The following is a 19334-nucleotide window of genomic DNA, read 5'->3' on the forward strand; positions in this document are numbered from 1 at the left end:
GTCCGTGGAGAATGCTGGGTATTTTTGGCATATTAAAAAGTGCCATGGTCTGATGAGTCTGCCATAGAAAATGAAACCAGAATGTGGCTGAGAGGGATTGGCTAAACACGTTCGTTAGGATATTCTTAAATATTTCTATTTTATGTTTGTTAAGATATCTATAACGTAGATGCTAAAGGTAAGACTAGTACCTTCTAGGTATTGCCATGTTTTCAGAGTATCCTAGAGAGTAAGATATTACCAGGACAAACATGGCATCCCATTTGTCCCCTTATATGTGGTGTCACTAGGGACAGGAACGTTTAAACAGCCAACATGGAGTTCAAGGGAAAACTGAGTTTTTTAGAAGCTTATTGTATCCAAAGTAAATTTCTATCGTTTGAGGCACTGCTGAAGGTGATATGACAATAACTATGTTGTTGAATAATCAAGCAATCAAGCCAAATATTATTTTTCAGGTAGAAAGTACTGCAAGGTCACTGGAAAAAATGTTGTTTGAAAAATGTGTCCCATAATAAGGCATTATTAGAAAGACAAGGAAGAGATGAATGTTGGGTGTCATGCTAAATAACTACACTAGAGGCCATTTCTTCATAGCTAGCATGGGAGGACAAGGGAATCATTCAAGACATGGTTCCAATTCAAATACTAGCATCCCCTCTCACCTACCATTTCTCTCCCAGCAGTATGATGTATAAGTGTAACCATTTGCATGATCCCATGCACCATTACACCTGTGGCAGGCCAATTGGGTAGCTGTGAAACATACCAAAAATAGTCATTAGGCAAAAAAGACTTCAGAAGCTGACCACACTAAACATTATTACAACCCCTCTCCTTTCGGATCAGTCTACAGACCCCAATCTTGGATGATCTTGGATGAGTAAAAAGATGATAACAAGATGTTAGAATAGGGAATTGTGTTTACCTGTATATAAATATATACACTCACACATATCTATAGCACACAATGCAGTCACCATTATGTAGTTATGGTTTAGACAAATGCTCCATTGAAAAGGCATTTTCAGATTTCACCAAGACCTTAAACCCTGCAACAAAATTGGCAAGGTACGGTCCACCACGGCAATCTGTGAACAGTTCTGTACAGGGGAAAAAAGTTAAGAGGAGAGTCGAAAAAAGTAAATATTCTAAATCCAATAAATGTAATTGTTAGCTGACCCTTTGAGAGAACAGCTTACTCAAACAAGAAGAATGTGTTTACTAACAGTGTTGTTTTCTACAATTTGTGGTTCAGCATGATCAAGCATTACTTTTTATTTCACTGCAGGCAACTAAACAGTATAATCCAATATTGTACTTAATATTGCAAATAAACATGTTTCTGTTTGAAATCCAAGTCTTTCAAGTTAATTACCCCAATGTAAATATGTAAAATAAACAATACTTAAAAGGTAACATGTAATATGGTCCAATATGCTATAGAAGGGTTCTGGTGATGTCATATACCAAAAAGGGTGAGAGGGTAAGTCCTCTGCAAACATCAAACAATGAGTTTGTATCTGAAATAGGATTGCCACTGCCCACTGGACTGACAGCTATGGTGTGCCTGTTTTGTCAAAAGTGCTGTCACTATTTACAGAAAACAGCAAAATGTTATGAGGCATCAGCAGGGCAAAAAGGCGCTACTTTTATTTTGTGATGGATTGCGCACAGTACAAGTGTCAGATGAGGTCTTAGGGACTTGTAAATGGGGATGTGGGTATACACATTCTGCAGATTTAGGAAGTAAAAGTAAATATAATCTGTGTATGAATGGCAGAAAAGTTGCAAGCTCACCTTGAAAAGTGGTTATGATTTGACAAATATGTTTACTCTGCGTGGGTGCAAAAAATGGATTTGAAGGGAGTATAGGATAGTCTGGAGAAGTGAAAGAAAGAATGAGAGGTGGACGGTCTTGCAAATTGCGCATTGTATATATTCATTTATGTAAAGAATTGATTGGTGGCCTTTATTTATCCTTGCAAAAACAGCATTCATTTGCCATTGATAAACCTTCCAAAAAAGTAATTACAAAACCCCAAGACCATTAAGATTTGGATGCTGTAAAGAAGAGATTGCACAGTTTTGCTTTCGACGGGGGGATAGGGCAAGGGATGAGATTTGCTTTGTAGACCATCCACCATTGCAGAAGCCAACTACATCAAATGTACTGAGACAAAGAAAATACTCAAAAACGTGGTGGACTTTAAAATCCTGTTTTACTTACCCTTTCACCAGAGCAAAGTAGCAATCTGTTGTCCTGCCTCATCATCTCCTCTGTGGTGGGCCAGGGTGGCTGCTGAAGAGGTAAAAAATGGCATGAGGCAAAACGTACTCCAAGGGCCACTTCCATTATCCACACAACACCATGCCCAAAATAAAAATGCTTCATCAAAGTGTTTATCAGCTCCCGCGTTTTAGAAGGTGATCACATGCTCCTTTAAATGCCAAGTTTATCAACCTGATGCAATCTCATGAATTGTATGGGAGGCATGTGCATATAAATGTAGGAATGTGGATGTGGTTGAAACTAGAGAGCCAAAATATATCCAATGTGTATGAAGATCTATAGCTATTGAACTTATTTACACTTTATTTGTAGGTTGGGTAGGTAAGGGAGGAAGTGGCAGATAATGAAATGGGGATGCTGAAAGAAGATTGACGTCTAATCCAGACATAAGGGAAAGAAGAGGAAAGGGGGAAGAAATTGCCAGAAAAGAAGCTTAGTGGACTAGTGAAGTGGGCTTAATGGCAATGCAACAAGTGGAGATACTAAGAAGATGGTCTAAGGTATAGAGGTCTTATTGGTTGGGGAGAAATGCTAGGAAAAGGTTTGTTTAGAGGCTGGTCAGGTTAGTTATGGATTGGGAACAGGGTGTTGGAAATAACATTTATAGTGGATCCAATATTAGAAAACATACATGTAGGGTACTGAAAGACCCAAATACTTTTTCACTTACCCATGCTCTTCCAGCAGTATGATGTGGGATGTTCAAAATCAATGTAAAACTCTCCTGTCTCATGTAGTCTCTAGAAAGGCATACAGGAAGCTGCAAAGAATCAAAAAATGACTTCAGCAAAGATTAAGGCTACTCCATCCTCCACTAATGAGGCTCACATTCCCGCTCTGCAAACAGCTTTGTGTATGAGGATATACAATTATTAATATTGTACTACGATGTTATAAAACAAACATTAACCAAATATTGAGAATGTAAGTATATATAAATACGTATAGAGTTTTTATTCTGCACATCTGCAGTCCTTGAATATATATATATGTATTATGTGTATATCATCGAGTTATACACATGCACACATATATATATGTATGTATTGATATGTATATATAGATAAATGTATAAATGCCTGGGTACATGGGGTACAGCTGCTAGACAAATATTCACTCAGTATGGCCCTTTCTTTTGGGTTGTGTATCCCTCTGTTCAAAATACATCTTTGGAAAACTTCCCTGGGAAATAATGAAGTCTATGTAAACCGTTTTAGTTTTGCAGGTTTTGATGAGTCAATATCGCGTCTGGGGAATCCTAGAGGTGTGATCTAAAGAGGCAGACAGAATCTAATGTCAGGTGTTCTCTTGCACTGGAATGTTTAGCTAGAATGTGTAAAGTTGCAACAGTCACTAGAGTCTTCTAAAAGTAATCTAAAAGTTTTCAAAAGACGACAGACTAGATACACATTGCATGCTGTGCCCATGTGTGCTGTTTCCTAACATGTCTCCAGTATTCCCGTAAGACTTTGGTAGTCCAGCAACATCTTATGAAGTTTGCAGCATTCCACAAGCTCATGGAGTTACAGGGCCTAGGTCAGCATAGCTGGAGGAGGCTTGTTATGTACCAAGGAATATTTATCATGCATTAAAAGTTACTCTGGCAGAGTAGTCCCATTTATTTTGGCAGCTTTGGGTGCTAAGCTTCAACACTGGTATGAGCTTCTTCTCTGGTACTTCAATGCAATCTTGATTCTCGAACTTCCTACCAATCTAGTCCACGGCACATTTTTCACGTCTTTCAATACCATGTCCTGGTGTTAACATTAAGGAGTCCAAAGAGTTTGATGGCTCTGACAGAGGCCATCGAAGTAACTGCATGGATTCCTGAAAACGTTGTATTGCAAATATTGTATCATGAAAGGCATCATAATTTTCCTATATATATGTGAAAAGACTCAATATTTCCACTTGTGAATGACATTAAGAGTGTGCCATCATTAAATATGCATTTACAAAGCCAGGGAAAGTCCATATTTACTTTTGCACAGTTTGTACAAGCCATCAGTCTGGGTCTACTTCAATAAGAGAAAGCTTGCTTTCTGGTGGTGATGAGATAAACTGTTTCAAAGGTTTGCTTAGAATTTTTAAGTTATTCAGAAGATCGTGCAACAGCAGTGATTCACACAAAATCTTCCTCATACATTTTGACTATGTGTATATGGTGCTGTGACATAAACTACGCTGTCTTGGAAAATATACATTGTAAATAGTCATCTATTTAAAGAATCAATGATTAGCCTTTATTAGTCTTGATGAAACAGCATTCATTTGAAATTAGCAAACGTTGGGAAACTTTATTGTCAAAACTCAAAGATGTAATCACTGTTGGGTAAAATCCAATGAAGGATGAGGCAGTAAGATAAGACAATGTATGAGCAGCTTGTGTAGCTAGTTCTAGAGAGGGACAGGTGGCAAGAAATGACTGGTTTTGTCGACAACACATTGATAGAAACCAAAAGATCAAAAGTACTGAGAGAAAGGAAATGCTCAAGCACATGGTGAAGGAAATGCTGAAACACATGGTGAAGGAAATGCTCAAACACATGGTGAAGGAAATGCTCAAACACATGGTGAAGGAAATGCCCAAACACATGGTGGCCTTTGATGTCCTGTCTCACCCTTTCGCCAGAATAAGGTACGAGGCTTCGGCTCTCTCTCATTCTTGTGTCTGTGGGGAACCACTGTGGCTGCTGTAAAGGTAAAAAGTGCATTATACAAAACATCCTTTCAGGCCCACTTTCACTATCCACACCAAACTCTCCTTCCATGACCACAATGAAAGACTCTCAACAAACTTTTCAGTGGCACCCAGCTTTAAGTAGGACCTTGATCACTCAGAGTTTGTTGCCAGCAACCTCGTTTCTAGTAAATCATGTGAAGTAGGAGATGACAGTATTATTTAGCTGTAAATTCATATCTTCAGCCATGGTATCCTATATAAGTTCAAAGGCTTTAAAGATCTCCAGTGTCAGATAAGTGTATTTGGCTAGTTTGCATTCCATGAGTATAAATAAACTACATGAAGTATTTTTCTGTCAGACAAATATTACACGCAAATATGTGTAAAGTGAAATAACAGCGAGGATGCATGTTCATAGTTGTTAGGATTTAAGAGGTGCACAGGTTAATAGCCAATGGAAAGAGGTGGATCCTAGTGAAATGCACTAATTCAAAACAACAAACATAAACTTGTAAGATTAATGAAAGTCACATATTTTGCAGAGAAAGGTGAAGATTATCTTGACATGTGCAAAATGAGGCTTGTTTTCCTAAACATCAGCCTGGTTATGCAGTGTGTGCTATGTATTGGCACTACACTCCTGCATCTTTATACTTTTTTGTAATTGCACTCTGATCTCACTGCCCATATGCGTGTTTTCACTAATGATTAAGAGTGTCCCGAGAGTTCTCATCTAGAGCTGATTGTAAGGTATTATCCTCTGTTGCTCACTGCAAAGTGTGTTGACATGAGTTAATGAAATGTGCTGTGAGCATAGCACATTAATTGACTATTGTGTATGTGAGGGGATATGACAAGGAGAACAGGCAAATTAGAGCTTTTACCACTGACCATGTGGGGAATTCATCTATTAGCACTAAACCTCCTGTCTCACCACCATAGGAAGGCCAAATAGCCTATTGCAACTGCTGGCTTCCATACCTTCACTGAACATGGAGCACAGGTAAATAAGAATACTTATTGTGACCATTCTACTGCCTTGTACTAGCTGATCCACTTTCAGTATTCCAGAGAAAATTAAAATAATTATATTAATCAAAAAAGTGTCCATCCACTGGAACAACAGCTGAATATGAAAATCTTGAGAATTTGATACCATCCACATAAAATATATTTTTGGTGATGTTTATTTCTAACAACACTCTTTCACTGACAATACTAAATAACAAAAACAACAAACATTCATACAGGGTGTACAAAAATCTTTACTTTGATGTTCCTCATATTAGCTAGACATAGATTCCCTTGAAATGTTGTGCCACGAACAACAGGCATTCATGCCATACTACCTCTCAGCATCAATTAATCAGTAGATTTGTAGAGCACTTCTTGTTACCTTTGAGGGTATACAGGCAATGGCAGGGTCCAGTGAGTAGACGAATAGCCAAGTCTTGAGGGACTTTCAGAACTCTGGAAGAGATGGGAATGTCCAGAGATAAAGAGGTAGCTCATTCCATGACATCATTGCTAGGTAAGAGAAGGAGCAACGTCTGCATCTGCTATGTCAGTTGCGGGGGTGAAGGTTAGAGACGGAAGCGGAGCTGAGATGTCTGGTGGGCTGATGGAAGTTCAGGCGGTGGTTCAAGGAGGCAGGTCTGCAGTTGTGTTGGGCCTTGTATGGTTGGGCCAGGAGCTTGATACCCAGCATCTTTTCTGTAGAGAGAGCCAGTCGAGTTCTAAGGGGTGATGTCTGTTCATCTAGGGAGATCCAGGGCGAGTCTGGCTGCTGTGTTCTGTAATTGTCTGTAGTGGGTTGTAGCTTGGTGGGGGTCTGAGTTAAGAGTACCTCTGTCGCGCCGTGTTGAGCTTCAGGCCGTTGTCTTTCATCCAGCTGGCAACATCTGTAACGCAGTTGTGGAAGTTGGTTTTGGGGGTGTCTTCTGCCAGGGAGAGGATGAGTTGTATGTCATCGGTGCAGGTTATGCTGCCAGTCCATGGGTTTGGGTGATGCTAGACAGAGGTGTCATATAAGTGTCAAAGAGGGTGGGGATGAGCAAGAATCCAACGGGTACTCCACAGATGATTTCTTGGCTTCTAAGGAGAAGGGTATAATGACTTTTTTCTTTTTTCTGATGAGGCGAGGCGATCCATCTGAGAGCAACTCCTTGGATACCTCTGGTGTGCAGCCTTGTGATGAGTGTGTGGTGGGATTCGTATTGTAGGCTGCCGAGAGGTCCAGGAGGATCAGAGCCGCAGTCTCTCCTCAGTCAAGTAGGGCTCGGATGTAGTCAGTAGCCGCCATGAGGGCTGTCTTGGTGTTGTGGTTGCTGCTGAATCCAGATTGCATGGAGTCGAGTATTAGGTTCCATTCTAGATGTGAGGAGAGTTTTGGTTGATGGCTTTTACTAATACTTAGGCTAGGAATGTGTGCAGGGACATCGTTTGTCAGTTGTGGAATTCACTAGGATCTGACAATTGTTTCTTTAGTATGTTTTAGTCTTTGCGGAAGGTGGCTGTGGCAATTGAGGTGTTAAATAAGGGAGCGTGTAGGTGGCTGATGTCATTACAAGACCGACAGATACCATTAAGCAATAACGTTTCTATTGCTTCCCCAACATTCGGCCCTTTAAAGAACAATAATACATCATAAAGCAATAGAATGGTCAGACAATATGTATGTCCAGGAGACACAGTCATCATCCTCTTTTATTCGCTGCTCCATTACAGATAAGTACTTCTGCTATTTCTTTGTCTGTTGCTACTTATTTATTGTTGTTAAAGATCATATCTAGTCTTTAGTCATAGCACGGGATTGCCGTTCCAATTTATAGTTGGTCCTGGTAAGTTTTTAGGGAATTGAGTTTAACCTTTGTTTATTATTGTGTCATTACCTGCTTGACTTGTGTCAATACCTGCTGGAAAGACCACTGGTCCTTTGGATGGGTATATTAGTGTAACACGAGTGCCCAGCCTGCAACATCCAGCTTCTTGGTACCCGATCGGCTTCTACACCGATATTCAGACGGCTTCTATTTCAGTGCAGGCTTTCAAGTGGTAACACCCACTTGCTCCTCAGTGCGATCACAGGTCGACAGCGATCTCACACCTTTGCTTTCCCCTGCTTTGGGAAAGGTGCGATTGCAGTAGCTGCGGGTATGCCATTGCACAAGTATTTGAATAGGAAAGAGGCCTAGACATCCTCAATTGGAGATTCGGGGCAGGTTACCTTACAGCGACCCATCAGCAAGAACATATTGCCAGGCAACCATGTTGAAGCTCATCTAAAAGTCCTCCTTTGTTTGACGTTGAAGTTGCTTGGCAGCACGCGCAAGCACGGCGTGTCGCCAGACAACCACTCGTATTTTAAGAGTATACTTTGTACCAGGAATCAGCAGTGCTTTTTTGTCCTTTTTCCTGTAGTATAATTATATTGATTTAGAGCCCCTCTAGAGAGCTCATTTTGTCAACCGAAGCCACAGCAGTGCCCGAGCTCCCCCTATTGGCCTGATTAAGGTACATTTTTCTGGAAAGCTGAATGAAGTAGAGATTTTGTCTAACAACATATAATCATATTGACCCTAAAGGGTACATCCCTTTAATATTGCCCACAAGTTTTATATTGTTGTCAGCCTGGTTTTAACATAAGGGATTAGAAAGGAGGCCTCCAACACCCAGGTTTACCCTGCTTTTGATCTAGTGGGGGATTTGATAAGAAATTTCTGGAGGAGGAACTTAGGTCTTTGGTGAGAGAAGTATATGGCGCTGCACTTGTAAAGAGGAAGAGGGACACCCTTTCAGTGGAAAAGTGCTTTTTCCTGTGTGAGAAGGATTCCCCTTCTACCTCTAATACTTGTAAGAGGGGTAAGGTTTCCCAAAAGTGGAGGCATCTTGATCAGGCACAACCAATGCCTATGGCGCTGGTAGCCTGTGCACTACAATAGATGAACGAGCTCGCAGCAGCACAAAGAGAAGAGTTAGGAGATAAACAGGGTTGCTCATCCAAGATTACCTTGAAAGCAGCTGTAGTGGACTGTTTTGTTTGATCAGATTTCTCTCATTAGACTGTAGTTCGGCGTTAGCAGCTGAGAGAGCATATCCCGGCACTACAAAAGCTTAGAGCTTTGGTTTCATTACTGGAGCTTGCAATCTTGTGCATCCAATATGAGGAGCAAATGTATTCATGTTTTGAACAGCCTGAGTTGGAGGAGCTCTTGACCAAGTTAGTGGGGGGAAATAAGGAGACTAATGGATCTGGCTGATTCTGTTTTGTCTTTTTCTTCTTGATTCTTTTTCCTTATAGGTTGTTATAGAGTGGTTTATTCAGTCTCTTGGGTATGCCTTCCCTCTTTTCTTTTTTTATTTCTATTTGCTAATGGAAGCTTTAGGTCCGCAGGGTCAGTTCACACTTAGATTTGATTTCATGAAGGTTTCATGAGGGTTCTTTATTTATTGATTATGGCTGTGGGGGGAAATATTTTGGGTCCTTTGGGCGGGTGTCTCGGGTGGTCTCTGGCCTGCCCTGCCCCTTTTGATCTTTTTTCCACATCCATCGTCGGTCTGGGGTGCTCCAAGGGGGAGGGGAGTTTATGTACTCATGTCTACTGCAGTGCTGGTGGTATTCTTTTGGCAAGGGGGTGGTAAGCCCTTATTCTGGGCCTTGCATGGAAGGGATAGGGTTGGGGGAAAGCTGTGGGTCACTTTTGTCTTTATTCTGACTTTTTCATTGCAATGTTTGTTCAGGTTGCTGGAAACAAATGAGGCCTTATGGTTGTGGATGGTAAAGTAGGGACTAAGAATGATTCTGTGCTGTTGTTCTCTTTCAGGGTGTGCTGGTTGTTCGATCAAGAATGTCCAGGTTTTGCCAAGGGTGTGGTCCTGACCAGCATCTTCATATTCTTCTGTGGAATATCAATGGAATGGAGCATTCGGTATGCATTAGATGGAGAAGCCAATAAAGGCAGTTCAAACAGACCAATAAGTCTATGGAGAAAGTGATCTGGTATTACTCCTGGTCGAATCTTTCTTTTGACCCTTGAGATCAACCAATCCATGGCGGTAGATTTTAGCATTTTGGTATATGCTATTCAGAGAGATGCAAGGAATGCTGGAGGGAATGAAGGGGTTTGCTTATTTTCTTTATAGTTTAGTGGACCAATTTTTGTCAACCATTTACAAGACCCTAATCTACAGAATAGATGAGCAATTCAAATGTGGTGCTGAACAGTTTATGAACCTTCAAAGGACCATTGTACTTTCTATGTCAGTAGGGCGATGCTCCATTGTTGGAGAAAGATGCCCACAACTGGAGAATAAGTTATATATTTTCTACTTGTTTTCCTTTGACCCTGTCACCAGGCAGGTCGCTCCCCCCCTCCGCCACGCAGCCCCCTGTGGGTTGAACATCCGTTGCCGCTTTTGCCGCCTGACTGCTCTCTCCCTTTTTTGGGTTGTGTATGCCTCTGTTCAAAAAACATATTGAAGTCCATGTAAACCTTTTTAGTTTTACGAGTTTTGATGAGTCAAGGTCTCTTCTGGGGAATACCAGAGGTAGTGATCGAATAAAGCTTATTGAATCTCATGTCAGGAGTTCTCTTGCACCTGAATGTGTATCCAGAATGTGTGAACTTGCAGCAGGCACTAAACTCTTCTGAATATGATAATCTAAAAGTTTTCGAAAGACGACAGACAAAATACACATTGCATGGTGTGCGCATGTGTGTTTTTTCCTAAGATGTCTCTAGTTCTCTTGGAAAGACCTTGGTAGTTCTGCAACATCTTATGAAGTTTGCAGGCTTCCACAAGCTCCTCGAGTGACTGGACCTAGGTCAGCAGAGCTGGAGGAGGCTTCTTATGTACTAAGGAATATTTATCATGCATTAAAAGTTACTCTTGCAGAGTGGTCCCATTTATTTTGGCAGCTTTGGGTGCTAAGCTTCAACACTGGTATGAGCTTCTTCACTGGTACTTCAAAGCAATCTTGATTTTCAAGGTTCCTACCAATCTAGTCCATGACACATTTCTCGTCTTTCAATACCATGTCCTGTTCTTAACATTAAGGAGTCCAAAGGATAAATGGAAGTCAGTAGATCTTGGTAAGAGTGATGGTATAGTTTGGTGGCTCTGGCAGAGGGCATTGAATTAACTGCATATATGTTTGAAACCGTATTCCAAATCTTGTATCATAAAAGGCATCATAATTCTTCTAGACTTGTTTGTAAAATATATGTAAAGGACGCCATAATTCTACTTGTAAATGACATTAAGATGGATGCCATTAATTTACTTTTGCACAGTTGAAGTTTGTACAAGCCATCAGTGTGGATATACTTCATCAAGAGAAAGCTTTCTTTCTGGAGGTGATGAGATAAACAGTTTCAAAGGTTTGTTTGGAATGTATAATTTATTCAGAAGATCGCGGTGTCTTTTACATTGAGAGTGTGTATGGCTAGTTCAGCTGGTAATATTGGAATCAAAAAAGAAAGAAGCAGAAGTGATTCACATAAAATCTTCCTCATACATTTTGGCTATGTGTATATGTTAGTATTTCATAAACTACGCTGTCTTGATCTATTAAAAAATCAATTAGTAGCCTTTATTAACCTTGATGAAACGGCATTCATTTGAAGTTAACAAACCTTTGGAAACTTTATTGTCAAAACTCAAATAACATAAGGCTGTAATCACTGTTGGGTAAAATCCATTGAAGGATGAGGCAGTAAGATAAGACAATGTATGACAGAGCAGCTTGTGTAGCTAGTTCTAGAGAGGGACAGGTGGCAAGAAATGACTGGTTTTGTCGACAACACATTGATAGAAACCAAAAGATCAAAAGTACTGTGAGAAAGGAAATACTCAAACACATGGTGAAGGAAATGCTCAAGCAAATGGTGAAGGAAATGCTCAAACACATGGTGAAAGAAATGCTCAAACACATGGTGAAGGAAATGCTCAAACACATGGTGAAGGAAATGCTCAAACACATGGTGAAGGAAATGCTCAAACACATGGTGGCCTTTGATGTCCTGTCTCACCCTTTCGCCAGAATAAGGTACGAGGCTTCGGCTCTCTCTCATTATTGTGTCTGTGGGGAACCACTGTGGCTGCTGTAAAGGTAAAAAGTGCATTAGACAAAACATACTTTCAGGCCCACTTTCACTATCTACACCAAACTCTCCTTCCATGACCACAATGAAAGACTCTCAACAAACTTTTCAGTGTCACCCAACTTTAAGTAGGACCATGATCACTCAGAGTTTGTTGCCAGTAACCTAGTTTCTAGTAAATCATGTGAAGCAGGAGATGACAGTATTATTTAGCTGTAAAGTCATATCTTCTGCCATGGTATCCTATATAAGTTCAAAGGCTTTAAAGATCTCCAGTGTCAGATAAGTGTATTTGGCTAGTTTGCATTCCATGAGTATAAATAAACTGCATGAAGTATTTTTCTGTCAGACAAATAATACACGCAAATATGTGTAAAGTGAAATAACAGCGAGGATGCATGTTCACCTTGATAGGATGTAAGGGAGTGGACAGGTTAATAGCCAATGGAAAGAGGTGGATCCTAGTGAAATGCACTAATTTAAAACAACAAACGTAAACTTGTAAGATTAATGAAAGTCACATACTTTTGCAGAGAAAGGTGAAGATTATCTTGACATGTGCAGAATGAGGCACGTTTTCCTAAACATCAGCCTGGCTATTCAGTGTGTGCTATTTATTGGCACTACACTCCTGCATCTGTATACTTTTTTGTAATTGCACTCTGAACTCACTGCCCATATGCGTGTTTTCACTAATGATTAAGAGTGTTCCGAGAGTTCTCATCTAGAGCTGATTGTAAGGTATTATCCATTGTTGCCCACTGCAAAGAGTGTTGACATGAGTTAATGAAATGTGCTGAGAGCATAGCACATTAATTGACTATTGTGTATGTGAGGGGATATGACAAGGAGAACAGGCAAATAAGAGCTTTTACCACTGAGCATGTGGGGAATTCCTCTATTAGCACTAGACCTCCTATCTCACCACTACAGGAAGGCCAATTAGCCTATTGCAACTGCTGGCTTCCATACCTTCACCTTCACTGAACATGGAACACAGGTAAATAAGAATACTTATTGTGACCATTCTACTGCCTTGGACTAGCTGATCCACTTTCAATATTCCAGAGAAAATTAAAATAATTATATTAATCAAAAAAGTGTCCATCCACTGGAACAACAGCTGAATATGAAAATCTTGAGAATTTGATACCATCCATAGAAAATATATTTTTGGTGATGTTTATTTCTAAGCACACTCTTTCACTGACTATACTGTATAACAAAAACAACAAACATTCATAGAGGGTGTACAAAAATCTTTACTTTGGTGTTCCTCATATTAGCTAGACATAGATTCCCTTCAAATGTGTTGCTAAGAACAACAGGCATTCACTCCATACCGCCTCTCAGCATCAATCAGTAGATTTGTAGAGCACTTCTTGTCACCTGTGAGGGTATACAGGCAATGGCAGGGTCCAGTTGAGTAGACAAATAGCCAAGTCTTCAGGGACTTTCAGAACTCTGGAAGAGATGGCAATGTCCAGAGATAAAGAGGTAGCTCATTCCATGTCATTATTGCTAGGTAAGAGAAGGAGCAACCTCTGCATCTGCAATATCAGTTGCGGGGATGAAGGTTAGAGACGGAAGCGGAGCTGAGATGTCTGGTGGGCTGATGGAAGTTCAGGTGGTGGTACAAGTAGGCAGGTCCGCAGTTGTGTAGGGCCTTGGGCCAGGAGCTTGATTCCAAGCACCTTTTCTGTAGAGAGAGCCAGTCGAGTTCCCTTAGGTAAGGGGTGATGTCTGTTCATCTAGGTAGATCCAGGTCGAGTCTGGCTGCTGTGTTCTGTATTTGTCTGTAGTGGGTTTGTAGCTTGGTGGGGGTATGAGTTAAGAGTACCTCTGTCTTGTCTGTGTTGAGCTTCAGGCCGTTGTCTTTCATCCAGCTGGCAACATCTGTATCGCAGTTGTGGAAGTTGGTCTTGGTGGTGTCTTCTGCCAGGGAGGGGATGAGTTGTGTGTCATCGGTGTTGGGTATGATGCCAGTCCATGGGTTTGGGTGATACTGGACAGAGGTGTCATATAAGTGTTAAAGAGGGTGGAGATGAACAAGGATCTTACAGGTACTCCACTGATGATTTCCTTGGGTTCGAAGGAGAAGGGTAGAATGACTTTTTGCATTCTTCCGGTGAGGCAAGGCGATCCATCTGAGAGCAGCTCCTTAGATGCCTCTGGTGTGCAGCCTTGTGATGAGTGTGTGGTTGGAGACGTCTCATAGGCTGCCGAGAGGTCTAGGAGGATCAGAGCCGCAGTCTCTACTCAATCAAGTAGGGCTCGGATGTCGTCAGTAGCCGCCATTTGTGCTCTCTTGGTGTTGTGGTTGCTGCTGAATCCAGATTGGGTGGAGTTGAGTATTAGGTTCCGTTCCAGATGTGAGGAGAGTTGATGGTTGATGGCTTTTTCTAATACTTAGGCTGGGAATGTGTGCAGAGAGATCGGTTGTCAGTTGTGGAATGGACTAGGGTCTGTCCATAGTTTCTTTAGTAGGGGGTTGATTTTTGCATGTTTTTAGTCTTTAGGGAAGGTGGTTGTGGCAATGGAGGTGTTAAATAAGGGAGCGTGTAGGTGGCTGATGTCATTACAAGACCGACGGATACCATTATGCAATAACCTTTTATTGCTGCCCCAACATTCAGCCCTTTTAAAGATCAATAATACATCATAAAGCAATAGAATGGTCAGACAATATGTATGTCCAGGAGACACAGTCCTCATCCACTTTTTTCCGCTGCTCCATTACAGATAAGTACTTCTGCTATTTCTTTGTCTGTTGCTACTTATTGATTGTTGGTAAAGATCATATCTAGTCTTTAGTCATAGCATGGAATTGCGATTCCAATTTATAGTTGGTCCTGGTAAGTTTTTAGGGAATTGAGTTTAACCTTTGTTTAATATTGTGTCATTACCTGCTTGACTTGTGTTAATACCTGCTGGAAAGATCACTGGTCCTTTGGATTGGTATATTAGTGTAACACGAGTGCCCAGCCTGCAACATCCAGCTTCTAGGTCCCGAGTGGCTTCTTCACCGATAGTCAGACTGCTTCTATTTCAGTGCAGGCTTTCAAGTGGTAACACCCATTTGCTTCTACTCCTCAGCGCAATCACCGGCCCACAGCGATCTCACACCTTCGCATTCCCCTGCTTTGGGAAGGGTGCGATTGCAGAAACTGCGGGTCTGCCATTTCACAAGTATTTGAATAGGAAAGAGGACTAGACATCCTCAATTGGAGATTTGGGGCAGGTTGCCTTGCAGCGTCCCATCAGCAAGAGCACAGTGCCAGGCAACCATGTTGAAGCTCATCTAAAAGTCCTCTTTTGTTTGACTTTGAAGTTGCTTGTCAGCACACGCAAGCACGGCGTGTCGCCGGGCAACCACTCGTATTTTAAGAGTATACATTGTAACAAGCAATCAGCAGTGTGTTTTGTCCTTTTTCCTGCAGTATAATTATATTGATTCAGAGCCTCTAGAGAGCTCATTTTGTCAACCGCAGCCACAGCAGTGCCTGAGCTTCCCCTATTGGCCTGATTAAGGTACATTTCTCTGGAAAGCTGAATGAAGTAGAGATTTTGGCTAACAACTTATATTCATATTGACCCTAATGGGTACATCCCTTTTATATTCCCCACAGGTTTTATATTGCTGTCAGCCTGGTTTTACCATAAGGGATTATAAAGGAGGCCTTCAACTCCCAGGTTTGCCCTGGTTTTGATCTAGTGGGGGATTTGATTAAGACATTTCTGGAGGAGGAACTTAGGTCTTTGGTGAGAGAAGCAGTTGGCACAGCACTTGTAAGGTAGAATAGGGACACCCTTTCAGAGGAAAAGTGCTTTTTCATGTGTGAGGAGGATTCCCCTTCTACCTCTAATACCTGTAAGAGGGGTAAGGTTTCCCAAAAGTGGAGGCATCTTCATCAGGCACAACTAAAGCCTATGGCGCTGGTAACCTGTGCACTACAATAGATGAAGGAGCTCGCAGCAGCACAAAGAGAAGAGTTCACCTTGATAGGGCCCTGGGAAAGGTTGCCCATAGCAGCCTGATGAACATGAGTGACTTTGATGGCACAAAGAAGTCGCAGGATGGACAGACTTCCTCGGTTGAGGAGGAAACTATGGAGAGTGATGACTTAGTGTGGGACGAATAGGTCTTTTACCTTCAGGATCGCTCAGAACTCTTTCAGAGCCTGGATAATGAGTTGTATCAGGCATCTACCTCTGCGGAGGTGAAGGACCCCTTTGTGGGGATATGTTTAATACTAATACGATAAAACAAAAGCAGATTTATCAATAGTGGACGATTAAACATGTAATCAAATTTTTGAAGCCAAGGGTCAGGAAATCTTTGGATAAAGATACCCGTAATTTATTGAGGGCTGAGTTCCCCAGGACATTCACTAGAGATAAGAACTGTCCTACACCTAACTTAGATCCTGAACTTATAACCTTCGTGTTCAAATTTGGTAAGGACTACTGGAAAGGAATTGAGAAGTGCCTGAAGCAGTGTCCTTGATATGCTGGGACCTTTGACTCGCTCACTTGATATGGAGGAGGCGGCCGGAAGCAAGAATACAAGGGTTAATTGGACTTTTTGAGAGGCTGGGCACAGCTTGCCATTTGTATGTTCAGGAATGGAAATGCGGTCCTGATTACTGAGAGAAGAAAAGTAGTCCTAATGAGGATGATCCCCAAATTAGATGATTTGTCCACCAGAAATGTCATAGGGGACCCAAACAGACTTCTCTGTGGGGAGAGGTTGTCGAATCTCTAGAAAAGCATGTTTCATCCTTTACCGCCTTTAGGATGGCTCAGACCAATATGAGACATGTATTCGACTCAAGGACTGTTTTTGAAAGGCCTGACAGGAGGGGACTAGCTGTCAGCTGTGAATCATTCAGGTCCCAATATCACCCCCAAGATCTCAGAAGCTATGAAAATTAAGATAGGGGTAACCACCCCAACTGAAGCTTCTTCTCTCAGAGAGAGAGGAAATCAAGATCCTGTGGCAGAAGAGCAAGACCTTAAGGGACGGGATCTCAAGGTGCTCTTAATTGGTTCTTCCCATGTTAAAGTTAGGGGAAGATTGAGATTCTTCACACACAAATGAAAGAAAATAGCAGGAGACAGTTTAGGTTTAGAGACCGTGGAAGGTTTCAGGCTAGATTCCTGGGGAACCCCTGTACAATGCACATAGCTACGGGATTTGGCCTCAGATGCAGAAATGATGAATTGATAGACGCAGAGGTGGTCGAGATGTTAGAAAAAGGGGCTTTGATTTAAGTTGTAGAATTTGAGGAGCTGGAAGGTTACATGAGTACGGTTGTTTTTGTGAAAAACAAGGACAAGGGTTTGCGTCCTGTAATAAATGTAAGGGACCCAAACAAGTTCCTAGTCTACAAGCATTTCAAGATGGAGAGGATCCATCTATTGAGGGACATCTTGCAGTAAAAAGATTGGTTTGTGAAATTATACTTAGGGGACGCATACTTCATGATACCTATGGCAAAGGACAGTAGGAGATATTTTTGATTCAGATTAAGGGATGACCTATACCCGTTCCTCTGGATACAAATAGGGCCGTCCTCAACTCTGAGGTGTTTCACCAAGGTGAAACGCCCAGTGGTAGATTTCATCAGAAAAAGGAGGATCCAATTAATAATTTATTTAGATGACATTTTGCTAATGTCCCTGGACAAGTTAGAGATTCGGAAACATTTGGCTTGGGCAGCAGACTTCCTGGAGAATTTGGGTTTTATAGTGAACATAGAAAAGTCTGTTATGGTCCCCACACAGATTTTAGAGTTTCTGGGGTTGCAGGTGGATACTTATACAAATTGATTCTTCCACAGAAAAAAGGTATCCAAGATAAGGAAAGAGATAAGGGCTGTCTTGTCAAGGGATGAGATCACCTTAAGGGACTTTGCAAGAGTTCAGTGATCTTCAATTCAGGCCATTTCCCCAAATACTTTACATTACTGGGGCATTCAGAGGCTGAAAGCTTTGGCTCTGAGGAAAGGTTTAAGGTATGGGGACTCTCTCTTTCCCTGTCACTGGATGGTCGGGAGGGTCTGGAATGGTGGTTGAGAAATCTAGAAGCCTGGAATGGCAAAGCCATCTTTGGGAATGTCGCCAAATTGATTCTGGAACTAGATGCCAGCAATTTGGGTTGGGGAGCATGTTTGAGCAGTTTAGAGACAGGTGAAAAGTCGTCCAGGGAGAAACAGTCACTTCACATACAATGTTTAGAGGTGTTGGTAGGCTGAACACCTTTATGAGCATCAAGGATCTTTTGGCAATCACAGTGACCCTGATTCATTTAGACAGTTTTAAAGCTGTTTCCTATATGAACAGCTTGGGCGGATCGAGGTCATAAGTCCTGGCAGATCTGGCAAAATGCATTTTATATTTCTGTTGGGATCACAAGATACTTTTGAGAGCAGAATACATTCCTGGCTTGCAAAATGTAAGGGTGGATTATAACTCCAGATACCTCAGGGAATTCAGCGACTGGAAATTGAATCGAGATGTTTTTAGTCTGATTCAGAGTCTATGAGGTCCTGTATAGGTGGACTTGTTTCCAAGCAGGTTAACATATCAGGTACTCAGGTTTTCCTCTTGGGGGCCAGACGCCCGGGCTGAGGCGGTAAACGCGTTTCTACATGATTGGGGAAAAGAGGGAGGCTATTCTTATCCCACCTTTTGATGATTCAGGCAGTGTTGATGAAGGTCAGATCGTAAAGTTGCAGTATCATTCTAGTGATACCCTTTAGGAGGTCTCGTGTTTGGTTCCTAGGAGAGATGGAACTCATGGTAGCAATACCCTGTTTGATTCCAGTTTCTCTAGGTCCTCTGTGAATTCAGAGGGATAGGAGCGCCCTTTGGGTTTAGAAGGGAAATTGAAAACTCTTGTCTGAAGGTTTCAGGGGTACGAGTGGATATTCAGGACTTTCAGGAAAGGCTAAAGATTTATTGGATGAGTCCTGGGCCCCGGGCACCAGGAAGAGATACAAGTTGGTTTGGAAAAAGTGGTGTAGATGGTGCATGGAAAGAGGTTTTGATCCAGTGGAAGCTTCTGTAGCCGAGGTGGCAAACTATCTAGAGGGTTTCTAAAATTCTGTCCTTTCACATATGGACTATTAACTTTTATAGATCAGCTGTCTCTGCCGGACTTGTATTTGTTAATAATCGTGCAATAGGGAGTGACCCACTGATCAGGAGAGTTACAAAGGGCGTAAGATTAAGAAGACCCCCTAATGCTCGT

General features: G+C 41.6%; 1 protein-coding gene across 3 annotated transcripts in view; it reads left to right on the plus strand.

Annotated features, from left to right (window-relative positions):
• The window catches only part of LOC146820861 (uncharacterized), a 182412-nt gene that overhangs the window by 86927 nt on the left and 76151 nt on the right, over positions 1 to 19334 (plus strand). For all 3 annotated transcript variants that reach the window (XR_014962633.1, XR_014962634.1, XM_085609305.1), the window contains one exon: positions 9800 to 9904. Coding sequence is in view for 1 of the 3 variants with exons in the window: in XM_085609305.1 (XP_085465431.1) it covers positions 9824 to 9904 (81 nt within the window). In the remaining 2 variants the exon portion in view is untranslated. The remainder of the gene's footprint in view (positions 1 to 9799; positions 9905 to 19334) is intronic.

The sequence above is a fragment of the Triturus cristatus genome, chromosome 6, assembly GCF_964204655.1.
Source record: "Triturus cristatus chromosome 6, aTriCri1.1, whole genome shotgun sequence".
NCBI lineage: Eukaryota > Metazoa > Chordata > Amphibia > Caudata > Salamandridae > Triturus > Triturus cristatus.